Here is a 13,592-nt window from a genome sequence, read left to right as displayed (position 1 = left end):
TCACAAGAGTGAAGGGTTGACATTACATGTGAATCGTTCTCTGAATACATTTGAGACATCATGAGTTTCCAACTCCCTTCAAAAACAATACCAGGGGTACTGACAATCTACTGGATTAAGAAAGGCTGGACCTGCTGCTGTAAACATTCAGAGGAAGACATAACTTATTTGAGCCAGTGCTTCTTTTCCACATTAATCAATTTTATCAGAGCCGGTTCATAAACAGCATTTGTGCAATTCTGATGCCACCTAGTGGCCAAAGATCTCAGCGCACAATCCAGTAGTTCGTTTAAACTCAGATGTTAAAAAGAGATGTTAAACCAAAAACACACACAATAGCTGATTGTTATTGTTAGTTTCAAGCATTTTTCAGTCTGGAAAATCTTTAATTAGTAACCAAGAAAGTTCTGTCCATCTCCACTCACTCCACAGTCTGAAATATCCCTTTGTCCAGTTTGCACACTTGATTAGTTCAGAATGATTAGGTCTTGAGGTGTTATCTCGTTCATCCACGGGTCTCAGTATCGATTTAAAATCTCCAGAATTTCCTCTTTAACAGAGAGGGTAGAGTGCTGCTGGACACCTGGTCCACCAATACTTGTTTCCCAGCAGTCAAAGCCGCACTCTCTCAAGTCCTGCGCTGTACTCTGGACAACCGAGGAGTCCGTTTCTATAAAAGTCATAATAAAGCCATGTCAGAAAAGGTAAAATAAAACCAAAAAGGTTTTGCAGTCCAACAGAACAGGTGTTGCTGAATGCGTATGTAATCTTGTGTATGAAAATAAATGGGATGCAGTGGTGCAGAGGAGCTACGCAAACCGCAACCCCCTTCACTCAGTTTGTGATTTGTGTGACCAAACATTGGGTTGTTCCCAGCTATTTGCTGCCACAGCCAGGAAATGCACAAGATGAAGGACACAGCCTCACAATAACACTGACTCCAACCACATGTCCAGTTGAAAACATAATGGTACAGATTTGAGCTTTTAAATGCAAAGATAAAATAACTCAGTGCTCGCTCCCTTAACACAAAGAGCTTTCCAATAAAGGCTCTGAGAGCTTTAAATCTACTTGAAAATAACTTCACACAGACAGAACAGCTCGCTAAGAAAACAAAGAAAGAACGTTTAGAAATCTATTTGGAAGATTTAAAACTTATTATAGGTCGGTATGCTATAGAGGCTGCAGGCATAAACAGAGACTGAACTTTGCCTGTTTGCTTCGCCAAAGTTTCCTCAAAACCAGTCACAGAGTTGTGCAGCCTTCTCATCATTTGCTGTCACTCAAATCGTTGGTTGACAGACTAAGAGTATGGGAGCGATTGAGGAAATCTGCTTACAGCAGGAGTCTAATGGTTTGGCTCATCAAACTGAGTTCATTAGACAACATAAATCATAGAGAGAGGGGTTTCGAGGTGCTGCAGGGACCCCTGGAATAGCCATAGCAGCCCCACCCAGCACACCCAAAGAAATGAGTGTTGTCTATTTTAAAATGTTAATGTGTGCCTACTCTAATTTATAATTTTTTTTTTTTTATTATTGTATAATTAGGAAGGGGTTGTATAATACTAGATTATTTTTTGTACTCCATGGACGTCCAAACATGGCGACTGAAATTACAGTTTCATTAGACTCACAAATTACAGTGTGAATCTAATGAGGTTAATGCAGGTAAGCACAGTTTTTCTTGTGGGTCAGCACTGTGGACGCTTGAAAACAGAAACCTGCCAATTTATCAGAGCGAACCAGAGCCCTTGGCAGCAACAAAATCACTGATGCCTCTGCGCACAGCCGCAACAACAGATGCATTGTTCTATTTTTATGAAGATACTTAATGGTTAATATGTATGAGTTGTTGTTTGTTTTTTTCCATCTGTTGCCTGTTATGAAGCGAATGAATGCATTTGTTGATTTAGGCACAAATGTCTGACTCCTTGGAGTTGCTGTATAACTAAGGAATGCTCCTTCATGCAACATTAGGCGTGCTCGTTGTGTACAAGCCCTGTCTGTGGCGTTGTGTGGGATTTTATTTATTCAGAATAAAAGAGCCTTTTTAAAGGCTTTTGTGAACCTTACACCTACTTGCATAAATTCACCAGTGCATGTATTTGTATCAAGTGTGCTGCAGCAGAAATTAAACTGTGGAGATCATTATTCTGATACCCCTAATAAGGATGCAGTGTAGTCTGAAAAAAATGAGGGGTTCATTTTTAACTATATGCAGCATCTAAACTGGAGAGGTCATAACAAACATAAAATTTGAAGTTTACCCTTTATATATATACATATATATGTGTGTGTGTGTTTATATTTTACAGCACCTGGTCTCAGGAGTGTGATGCCACAGCCTCCTCCTCCTGCACCTGTTAGCTTGCTGTGGAGCCCTCTGGCCAACGTGACCCGGCACAGTGTGTCCAAGGCAGGGTGCCCCACACCCATCACATTCAGGTGGTGCTGGTTGATGTCAATGAGCTCCTATAAATGATGTGACACAGCTGCAGTTAATACCTGTTGCTGCTGGCAGAGAACTGGTTGATGTGAATAAGAGACCTCTGGTTTTAAGAAATTATACATTAAAAAAAGAAACTTGATGTTGTATGTTCAGCACTGACTTATTCAATCTAGTAATATTTTGTACCTCTAGGGTATTGTAGTGATCTCCAGTGATGGGCTCACAGGTCATGTCTGAGAGGACTTTCTCACAAGTGCAGGAAATGGCATCAACTGAGTCAAGCACAGGGGTTATGATGGAGGGAAACTACAGGGGGGGGGGGGCAGAAAGGAAATGTGTGAAAAACAACAAATATCTTCATGTTTTGGAAATCCTATCAGTTTTATTAATCAAACAGTTAAACTGTCAACAAAAAAATGACTGGTTCGACTTTGGTCGCGCTCCAGCCCCATCACAAAACTGTCACAACACCATCCAGGCCCATCCGTGTCTGAGACAGAAATCTGCACACCTGCTGGTGTCACCAAGGCAACAGGACACAGGGGTGCTGGCTAAGAGTTTAATTTTAATATTTTATGAAGGCACTCAACGGTATGCTCTGGAGTATCTGCCATGCAAAAGCGCCGTCCATTATATTAATTACAGTGTCGGCAAGAAACACATGGGGGAGGAAGAAACCATTTAGTACCTTGTTAATTTTGTCCTTCACCCCGGCAACAAGTACCTTGGTGCTACGTGGTACTTTGGTGTTAGTGAGGAGGATTCTTAATAACGGCACCCTGGAAATAAAGCAGACAGATCACAGAGTTCAGACAGATACTGGTACACTGATGTTGATGCGTTATTTTACTCAATAACTATTTGTTTTCTGTGCACAAACACAACCCCACTGATTTTATTAATGGATTTAACTGAAATGAATTTTGAAAGTGTTAATCAGGACCTGCTTAGTGGTATTATCTTTCCAGCCAAGAATCTCAGCATGCCACCTGCATGAAGAAAAAACCAGAATCATTAAAGAGATAATCATCAGAAGATAATGAACTGTGGTGGTTCAGCCCTGCGATATTTCTATTAACGGGTGTTGTGTATAAACAGAAGGCGGTATAACGCCATATGTACTGTGCCGTATGCTGGATCATTTCAAGCCTCACCCCATGTTCCTACAGCGTTGTCTACTCCTGAAGGATTACCATGGATGATCGTCTCCCCCTGGAAAGCCCAACTGTTGATCAGCTCCAAGTCCTCCTGACACCATCTGCAATTAAATGAAGAACTCTGAAGCACAACAAACCCTCTGAGGCCGACTGTCCACCTCACTTAACGACCTCTCATAACACTGTTATCTATGTATGATATTAACCATGCTTCTTAGCTTACAGACCTGTGATATTAGAGAGTATTATTATCAAGCCTAAAGACCCTGTCCTTGCAAAATACTGTCTGACAGCACCACCTACACTTAAGAAAAGATCATTACCTGGCGGTGTGATCCCACTCTTTGAGAGGACATGGGATGGCTCCGCTTGCACAGAGCAGAGATGCAGCTACACACACTGAGAAGGCGGCACTCGACCCCAGTCCGGCTCCAGTCGGCAGCTCTGACCACACAGACACCGTCAGGCTGGGCAGCTCACTGAGGAAATAATCAGAAAGACTGAGCTTCTATTTGTATATGACTTAAATAGGGCATTATTACAGTTATATAACAGATGACTATAGATAATTGCAATAATTAATATGATAACTGAGACAGGATTAAAGTGTTTAATATACAGGCCATAAAATTTTGCAACTGCATCCCCAAAATGAGAAAGAGCATAAAACTTTGAGCATTACTATTTATTTAATAATATTCAGTATTTGTCTATTGTGGTGCAAGTATGAAAAAAATCAATAATCCATTATTTAGAATTATATTAACTGGTGTAATTACAGTACAGACATTGTGTAATCCACACCCTAACACACGCAACAGAAACTTACTTGACACTTCTGTCAGTGTTTGTCAGGGAAGCTGCTTTCGGGCAGAAAGGAGAATACTCTAAACTAATTGTCCGGCTCTTCTCTCGGGGGGAAAAACACATCCAGACTTGTTAAAGGGTGCAGAGGGGCTCAGTGCCAGACTCTCATTAGTGGCCATCCTGTCAGAACCCATCACCTCTCTGAGACACGCCAGCACCGTGTCAGTGCCGATTAAACTTCCCAACCTGAAGCTCTAATGCTCCCGAGCATCCTTCCTGTTCACAGCTGCTGGAGCTGCTAAGACTAACATCCGACCTTTCCGACTCCCTCTCCTTGCTATCTTCATTTAGAAGAGGGGGATTTTCTTTTTCTTTTTTTTACAGAATGTAGTAGATACAAGCTGAACTATAGAGAATATCACATAATATCATGAAGGTGTCTTAATGCAGACAGAGGCAGAAGTCATTGTGGAAAACAAAAAAAAGTAATGTAGCAAGCAAGTAACCCCACTACGATACAATTTAGTACACATATCATGCTACACAAGATAACTAGCACAGATTTGCCTGATTTAATGTGAACTATGTTGCAGAAGAACACAAATGACAAATGTGGGTCAAGCAGGCTGTGACTTTTCCACACGGTAGAGGAATTTTGTCATTCCACAGCCACACACTGTGCCTGCATCACCTACAGGTACTGAAAGTAATAGCTCCTGACATTTTAAGGTGCACCACATCCAGGTAACAAGTATTACAACTGCTGCTTTTTGCCTTTTATTTACTGTATGATTTAAGTGTGTGCCTTCTATTTAATGATTAGCTCATTATAAATGTGTTATTAGAAATTAAACATTATAATAAGTTTTAACCCCTTGACGCCTGAATTGATTTTTCAATTATATAAATAAATTAATTATTTGTGTTTTTGTTTACCACTCCGACCGGTCCTACGAGAAACTAGTGCTTGCAAAAGGTTCTTAGGTATTTTTTGAATGTGCACAAACCGACATTGGAGGATTACATGCGTTATTTCGGCTGCAGTCTGAGCGGAAACAGTGCGTCGCGAATTTGCGACACTCGGCGAAAAGGGGTTAATATTAATAAAGACACTATTCCACATAACCAGTACTCACAGGCATTACATTATGTTGTTTGATGGGATTTAATTATCAGACACTCTCAAATCTGGTGAGGTCCGCCCTTGCAGCTACAGAGCTGAAACAGCTGGCACAACAGTTTTGCAGTTGGGTGATTTTTTGATGGGCCTGGTTTCTGGATTGCTTTACATACATCTGTAATTTGACATTTGTGCTCTTCTGATTAAACAGTAGGACTTTCTCACCTTGGCCCGAACAGTGAGAGGTAGGTGTAAAGGAAGGCTAGTAGGGCCATTTTGGAAGAATCCAAGTTTCCATTGGTTGCACCAACAAATTCACGCAGTTTCCTCACAAGTTCAGCATCCAGACGTTGCACCTCGTCCCTCTTACCTATGAACATATCACAGCAACACACACTTTAGTCTGTAGGTGAATGAAATAGGTGATGAAGAAAAAGTTAGTAATTCATTCATACAACAAAAAATATCAAATACTGACATCAATATAACCTCCTGACGTGATTAAGACAATGCATGGTTTGTGGCTTCAACAGAACTCTAGAGACTCATATCTTAAATCACTCTGAGTAGTGTTGCAGTCCATCTCCCACCCATGTGGCGTCCCCATATGCAATCATCCACATTCATCAGCTGACCCCATTTTCCTAGCAGACATTTGACTGCAATTAATAACAGCAGTGCATCTGCTGCAGTTGATAACTGAACTGATAACAAGTCAAAATCTCTGCATGCTGTGAAAAGGGGTCCATACAGATACAGTTAAACCAGAGCCCAGTGGTCCCAGTGCTGAATCATTACTTACCACAGGAAGAAGGGACAAGCTGCTTAAGCTCAGACAGCTCCCAGCTGAGGAATGTGTCAATATTGGGCAGGTTGATGCAAACTTTGCCAGAAGTGGTGGCTTTCAGCCGCAAATATGCTCTCAGGTTCAAACTCACAGCGAGAGCCACCTGCAACAAAGCAATGCTCATCAGAACAGGCAAAAGATCCAAAAAAAGGATCACAATTAAAACTGAACTGCTGCAGGTTTATGTGTTTTCCTTATAATGCAATATGCACATCAACACATAGTGTAGAGCAAAAAACTATACTATAAACTGTACTAAACAAGGACTAAAAATCCAACAAGAGTAAATTACAGTTTTCAGTGGTATGAGAGTCTTGTTAGTCCAAAGGTCACTATCTCGTTTTTGTTGACATAACGGCTGATGCACCAGTGTCATTATAAAACTGAATACACTAACTGCCATCCTCACAGATTACCTTTCCGTGAACAACTGCATGCTCTCCATGGAGGATCGCCTTCCCAGGAGCAGACACGAACAAGTCCTTAACGTACATTTCTGTAAGTTTAAAAAGTATTAAATGTCTCCAGAGCTGAACACCTCGACAGCTTCTCGACTTGAACTTTTCACTGACAGTATTATTGTTAGCTAGCTTAGCTAATGTTAATCCGCTGAACCAGCAACAAACAGTAGACAGTCCGTGCCCCCGGCAGCTCTGTGCTTTTCACAAACGAACGATGAATCAGGAGTTTAAAAAAACATTTTTACAATCAAAGAATATGGAGATGCCTTCAGTACAAACTCTACTCAATGTGGCGTGTTAAAAATACAGCTGACACACAGGACGAGGGGCGAACAGTTTTGACTTCCTTTGTCCAATCAGCGCCGTAACTGCTTGAACACATTTTCTTCCAGCCAATCAGCGTCCCGCGTTCACTCATCGCCTGGTGAGTTGACCAATCATGCCATGAAAACGAACCGCCCCTTAAGTACGGACTCCGCAGAGGGACAAAATAAGGCTCCGAGCGTCGTTCACCTTTAGCTGCTACCTCCGTAGCTAAACATGACATCGTTTGTTATCAAACCTGCTCACCTCCGCTGCTTTGTGCGTTCATGCAGGTTAATAAGTGAGCATCGGACAAAGGCACCGTTGTGTTCAGTCAGAAGGTAGTTGTTCATCGATGTTGTCTGTGAAAGTACATGTGTAAAGTGTTGTGCTCTTCATGTAGCCATGTCATGTTGCACAACTGTTGTATCTGTTAGACTGGTAGCAGAATACTTTTAAAATAAACATCATTTTAGCACAGCACAGAGTGTTTTTACTGTTGTTTGAATACAAAACTTATTGATTCATTTCGTTTTTATCAAAATCTTTTTTGTCTCTTTCTTTTCCCCAACAGTTATGTCACTGGAAGAGATAACATGGTGCCCAAAATTTACACCAAAACTGGCGATAAAGGTTAGTTATTAAGACAAAAAGCAACATGTTAGAATAAATTGCATCTTTAAAAAAAGTTGATTTGATTCTTGCCGTGCAGGTTTCTCAAGCACATTTACAGGAGAAAGGAGGCCGAAGGAGGATCACATTTTTGAAGCCTTAGGAAACACAGATGAGCTGTCATCAGCCATAGGGTAAAATGTCTAGTATTAAAGTGAACTTGTTTTAAAATAATCTGACACACTTAAAGGTCAAATCTTGATTTACATTACAGATTGGCCAGAGAATTCTGCCTCGACAAAGGCCACACATTCACACATCAGCTGGACATGGTTTGATTTTCATGTTGCATTTATTAACTTACTTCAGTACACTTTACATTCACTCAAAAAAAGATGTTTTTTTGTTTGTTGTTGCAGATACAGTGCATTTTACAAGACGTGGGCTCCAATATTGCTACCCCCAGATCATCTGCAAGAGAAAGCCATATAAGTATGCACATGCTGGCTCAGCTTGTATAAGTAAATTGGTTGTTTTTCCCGTGCACTCAAAGATTATACTGTCCTTTCCCTCGTTTCAAGAGAGAACTAAATTCACTGCCAAACCAATTCAAGAAATGGAAACCTGGATTGATAACTTCACTGAAGAACTCCCTCCTCTGACCAACTTCATTTTACCAGTAAGCTCATTCGTTCTTCTGTGTGCCCCTTATTCTTAGGAGATTTCAGGTTTTCACCGTTACATTTTGTGTTTCACAGTCGGGCGGGAAGAGTAGCGCAGCTCTGCACTTCGCTCGGACAGTCTGCCGGCGAGCAGAACGCAGGTCAGTTCCAGCCCGTGTCCGAAAAACATTACTTCGTTTCTCTGGTACAGTTGGAGAACTCTTCGTTCTTGTTACAGTGTGGCTCCAATTGTGCGCTCGGGGGAGGCGGATCCAGATGTTGCCAAGTTCTTGAACAGGTCAGTCTTGCATTTTAAAATTAATATGAGAACAAGGTTCTTCCGCCACACACCTGAAAGTGTCCTAATGTTTTCACTCAGACTGAGCGACTACCTGTTCACCGTAGCCAGATATGCAGCAATGAAAGAAGGCAACGAGGAGAAAATCTACAAGAGACCTGAATGAGGATTACAGCACAAGCCTAATTCTTTTTTTCTTTTTTTTTTTGTGGGGGAGTGGTTGAATGAGATGTTTAAGTCATACTGTAAATGCATTAAAACACACAAATGAGGTCCAAATTGTTTTTTCCATGACCATAGGGTTATAATAAATCTTAAGGTGTACTTGTCCAAACCACTGGTATTCTGTGATTTCTGTCATTTCCAAGGATTACATTTGATCAAACATCTGATGCAAAATCAAGATGGTTTTCTAAAGAATCTGTAAATAATTGTGACTGTTATTCTTGTTGGCTTCACAATTGACACACATTGAGATTAATAGGATATTCTTTGTTAAACGTGTCTGTACCCCGGTGAACTTTACTCTTGTTTTAATTACGTAATAATACACTTGCATGTCGGGACTGTTCATGACCTAGGGGGTACTTTGTTTTATTCCAGCTCAGCTCTTTCATTTCCCCCCCCTCGCACACAGTCACAGGATTTGGCACCAGCCCTGGCTCTTCTGGGACAGGGTACTGGCCCATGTCATTAGAGACAGATTGCGGTCCTCATAAGGCGGATAGCGCAGATAGGTGACACACTCAAAGCGTGTGCCTCGTAGCAAGCATGATTTCCTGTGAGAGAAGGTATCAAAACTGTAGCGGCCGTGGAAGGAACCCATTCCACTGGCACCTGTGAAAAGGGAAGAGAGAGTCAATTGCAGGCAATAATGTTGCAACACTTTTTACTTTGAAGCCACAAACGTACCTACTCCACCAAAAGGCAGAGCCACCATCAGACTCTGCAGGACGCAGTCATTGGAGCAAAAGCTTCCACTAGAGGTCTCGCTCATTAACCTCGAAATAACCTGCATCGTCAGAGAGGCCAACACGAGATCAGAACACACACTGACTAGCCCAGGCATAGAAATTAATACAGTGTTTTAACTTGAAAATTTCCTACGTACCTTAGTGTTGCTGGAATATGCGTACACACAGAGGGGTTTCTCTTGCTTATTAATAAAGGCAATTGCTTCATCAACACTGTTTACAGTCAAAACAGGAAGGACTGGGCCAAAAACCTCATGTTGCATGATGGCGTCCGATTCTGCCACCTCTGTCAAAATTGTTGGGGCTTCAGATGGAACAAAAATAAATGACCGCAAGATTAGATATAATTCACATACCTATTGGTGTCATTTCAAGTAATTCACTATTGAATGTTCTTACCTATATATTTCTCTGCTTCCATCACCTGCCCACCCACGGACACTTTGCCACATCGCCACAGTATGTCTCTCATACGGCTGAAGATCTCCAGATTGACCATGCGGCCAAAGCTGCGGGACTCTCTGGGATCAGATCCATAGAATTGCATCAGACAGCACTTCAGGGCCTGCACCAGCCGTGCTTTGACATCCGTGTGGCATAAAATGTAATCAGGAGCCACTAAGCTCTGTCCGGCGTTGTGGAAACGTGCCCAGGCAATGCGCTGCACGGCGGTGGCAATGTCACAGTGTTGGTCCACGTAACACGGGTTCTTTCCGCCCATAATCAGGGTGACGGGGGTGGCACTGCGGGCTGCAGACTGGGCAATTCTAATTCCGTCTTCTCGGTTTCCTATGGGGCGATAGCCATGTTTAACACATTTCTGAATGATTCATTTAATAGTCAAATGATGTCAAAGGTGGTGTTCGGTTTACCTGTAAAGAAAACGTGATCAAATTTGAGTTCCACCAGTTCAGGCAAGTCATTCATGCCTGCAAGAATCACATGGAAGCATTCCTTGAGGAAAATAAGAATTTTTCTTATCAGATAATTCATTTTTTACTGGAGCGTCATCTTTTTCTTTTTATAATTTGCCATCTGAAACAGCAAGATCATAATTGATTCCATCTTTGAGGACTAAATGGTCCTACAATCTCAGATCTGAGTGTTTCAGTGAAGTTTAATCTAGCTGAACAATGGCTCATTTGAGTTTTTGTGAACAAATGCCTTCTTTGAAAGAGCACACAACAAAGGTACCTGCTTAAGTAGCTTTATACAGATGAGTCATTAAACTATTCTGCTGGAGACTACAGTCATGGGTGTTTTTGCTCTGACTGCAGCAAACAAAATCTCATTCCTACATTACACCAGATGATCCAGTGCACCTAGGGCAACAAGTTATATCAACAGCTGTTCAATTTTCGGCGTGAAAGTCACACTTCGAGAGATATCAAGACGCTGTAAATGGTTTAAGAAAAGAGAGAAGAGCTAATCAGCCCTCTATGCAGACGCACTCACATTATCCAAGTAGTAGGGAACAAGACGATGGAGAAGCTCCGCTGTGTGGACGGTGAACTCAGAGGGGCCGATGATTGCACAGTTTCCTGCACAGATGAACAAAACCTCACCAGTGGCTCTGAAATAATCTGTAAACCTGCGTTTCTGAAAACTAAACGTTTGCCTCACCTGCTGCAATGGCTCCAACCAGCGGCACCAGACACATTTGGACAGGACTACACCAGGTCCCCATGATAAACACCACCCCCAGGGGCTCACTGATCACCAGACACTCATCTAGCGTGGTGGACTGTACCAACCAGACAAGCTCAAAATTAGGTTACATGTGAAACAAAATACAGGCAGAGTTCAACAGGGCACAGTATTACACAGAGGAAAAGACATCAGCCCGCTTTTCTCACAAAAACCACAAGGCCACTTAACTTTTAATCTGCTTTGTCGAGCTCAGCACAATACATTTCTTTGTAGCAGCGAGCTGGAATGTTCTCTCCGAAAGGTTGTATAAGTCATCAATAATCCCAATAATGTTATTATGAAGATGTTTGTTTAGGAAAAGGGGCATTACAAACAACAGTCTCACCAGGTTCCTTTCCACGGGCTGCGGTTGCATCCACTTCTTTAGGTTGCTGATGGCATAAAGAGCCTCATTCTTGACCACAACCAGCTCAGACATAACGGTTTCAAACCGCGGCTGATCGAAAGGATAGAGTGCAGACAAATAAACCAAGGAGAAAAATAAACATTTGGACCGTCATGTTAATTCTCACAGTTAAAAACATGACAGTGCTGCGGCAAATGTAAACACAGCAGGAGACTGCATCAAGTGTCACCTTGTGGAGGTCCCGTCCGAGAGCATCCACAAAGTCGCACTCGTGTTCCTCCAGCATCCGCACCACAGCCTCCAGCTGAGCCAGCCTGACGTTCTCCTTGAGGGTGCGTCCAGCTTGAAAGGCAACCCTGGACCTCCTCAGAAGGTCCTCGCACTCCAGAGGGTATGTCTTCAAACAAGGCTCCCCCAGCCTGGTCCTAGAACAGTTGACTAGTTTTAACCCTGCACGGCTTTTAAACACATTTTCAGTCCATGTCTCATCACTTTACCTTCTGCACGTTAAGCGGCCATTCCTCTGACAAACAGAGCATGCCCTTACTTTCCCACTCATGCTTCTTCAAGTCAACAAATCTCCAGTGCTGGCCTTTCTGAATGGAGCAGTGTGCAGTTAAGCCTATGCACCCGCTCAGTTAAAACCCAACTGGCTGGAAGGATAGTGGGAAATCCTAGTGACTCCAGTCAGGTGATGCACATAAAACTAAGAAAGCTGGAGTCTAACGTGGAGCCAGAAGGCTCATGCAGAGGTAAAATAAGGACAGCAGAAGTAGCTTGCAGTACAAAACTTTTAATACTTTGACATAAAACCTAATTCCTTACGATGCAAGTTCAGTTTAATTCAATGCCAATAAAAATAATAAAGTGAACCAATTACCTCCGCAGCGCTTTGAACCATCGGGAAGGTGAAGGACTCGGTGGATTGCTCATAGTTGTTGTGGAGGGTTCGGGCTTTTTTGGAAATCCTCACACCGTCCACCTCTCATGAACTGCCACACAGCGCAGGCAGCCAGCACAATGGAGAATTTGACACAGACGTGCGCAATTACGCCATAATCCGCAATACACGGTGCTCAGAAAACACCAGCGTATGCGTGCTACGAGACAACGCTCGATCCCACCGCCTATTGTGAATGCCTCAGACGTGTTCGTGGCCAATTACCAGCCTGTCACAGAGCAACAGCATGTGTCGGTTTCACGCGTGGCTTCCTCCGTCATGATGCGTCTTTGCAGAATCAGCAGGTGTTTGTACTTAATTAATAATTTATGAGTTGAAGAAAAAAAACAAAAACAAAAAAAAACAGCCAATATGTGTAAACGATTTAAAGTAAATGATTTACTTGTGTACATGATTTAACATTACAGGGGAGAAAAAGTATCTTACACATAGACAAATCTCACATGGGAATCTTTTTTCCTCACTAACTCTTCTAAAATGTAGTGCAGCCAGTTTCAAAGACACTTTAAAAAGAGGTCAAAATCTTTACTTGGACGGATGGGAACATTTCCAGGATCAGCATATATATATATATTTTTTTTTGTTACTATCAATTTTTTTTTTGTACTAAAAGAGCAGATATTCAAAGTCTGCACCAGCAGTCCACTGGTGCCTTTAAAGTCTAGCCTACTCTTGACATCATTTAAAACGGATGAGAGACCTCATCAGACCAGACAGACAATCACATGAGGTAACTTTCATCTCTCTTGCACGCTGGCACACACTCATCTTAGTGTTTTGTGTAAATCCATTTGCAGTGTTACAGTTTTCTGATAGCTGAAGAGAAATCCTCCCATTTGTCAGAATAATCTAATCTCATTCCTAGACTGGAGGTAATTTCAAT

General features: G+C 42.1%; 3 protein-coding genes across 4 annotated transcripts; 1 reads left to right on the top strand and 2 right to left on the bottom strand.

Moving 5' to 3' along the window:
- Nucleotides 1-352: 352 nt before the first annotated feature.
- On the bottom strand, nt 353-7,180 carry mvk (mevalonate kinase). The gene is made up of 10 exons (XM_084550823.1): nt 6,799-7,180; nt 6,338-6,485; nt 5,761-5,905; nt 3,932-4,087; nt 3,606-3,709; nt 3,395-3,440; nt 3,140-3,230; nt 2,638-2,757; nt 2,321-2,474; nt 353-670 (listed from the first exon to the last, which is right to left on the bottom strand). The coding sequence occupies exons 1-10, from the start codon at nt 6,874-6,876 to the stop codon at nt 519-521; spliced, it is 1,194 nt and encodes a 397-aa protein (XP_084406949.1). The 5' UTR covers nt 6,877-7,180; the 3' UTR covers nt 353-518.
- A 155-nt stretch (nt 7,181-7,335) lies between these two features.
- Nucleotides 7,336-8,935, top strand: mmab (metabolism of cobalamin associated B; the record flags this gene model as incomplete). Of its 2 annotated transcripts, XM_084551643.1 has the most annotated exons (9): nt 7,336-7,487; nt 7,721-7,779; nt 7,859-7,952; nt 8,033-8,090; nt 8,178-8,250; nt 8,340-8,437; nt 8,517-8,581; nt 8,659-8,718; nt 8,800-8,935. In XM_084551643.1, exons 1-9 carry the CDS (start codon nt 7,384-7,386, stop codon nt 8,882-8,884), a joined length of 696 nt encoding a protein of 231 aa, XP_084407769.1. In that variant the 5' UTR covers nt 7,336-7,383. The 2 variants fall into 2 exon arrangements, with proteins under 2 accessions (XP_084407769.1, XP_084407768.1); XM_084551642.1 differs by having other exon boundaries at nt 8,659-8,884.
- A 420-nt stretch (nt 8,936-9,355) lies between these two features.
- On the bottom strand, nt 9,356-12,764 carry aldh3b4 (aldehyde dehydrogenase 3 family, member B4; the record flags this gene model as incomplete). Its single annotated transcript, XM_084551641.1, has 10 exons — nt 12,629-12,764; nt 11,978-12,173; nt 11,728-11,838; nt 11,316-11,436; nt 11,148-11,233; nt 10,565-10,646; nt 10,092-10,481; nt 9,830-9,996; nt 9,631-9,730; nt 9,356-9,555 (listed from the first exon to the last, which is right to left on the bottom strand). Exons 1-10 carry the CDS (start codon nt 12,679-12,681, stop codon nt 9,356-9,358), a joined length of 1,506 nt encoding a protein of 501 aa, XP_084407767.1. The 5' UTR covers nt 12,682-12,764.
- Nucleotides 12,765-13,592: the final 828 nt, after the last annotated feature.

This window comes from Chelon labrosus (assembly GCF_963514085.1).
Source record: "Chelon labrosus genome assembly, chromosome: 9".
Classification (NCBI taxonomy): domain Eukaryota; kingdom Metazoa; phylum Chordata; class Actinopteri; order Mugiliformes; family Mugilidae; genus Chelon; species Chelon labrosus.
This window is presented reverse-complemented; position numbering and strand designations above follow the sequence as displayed.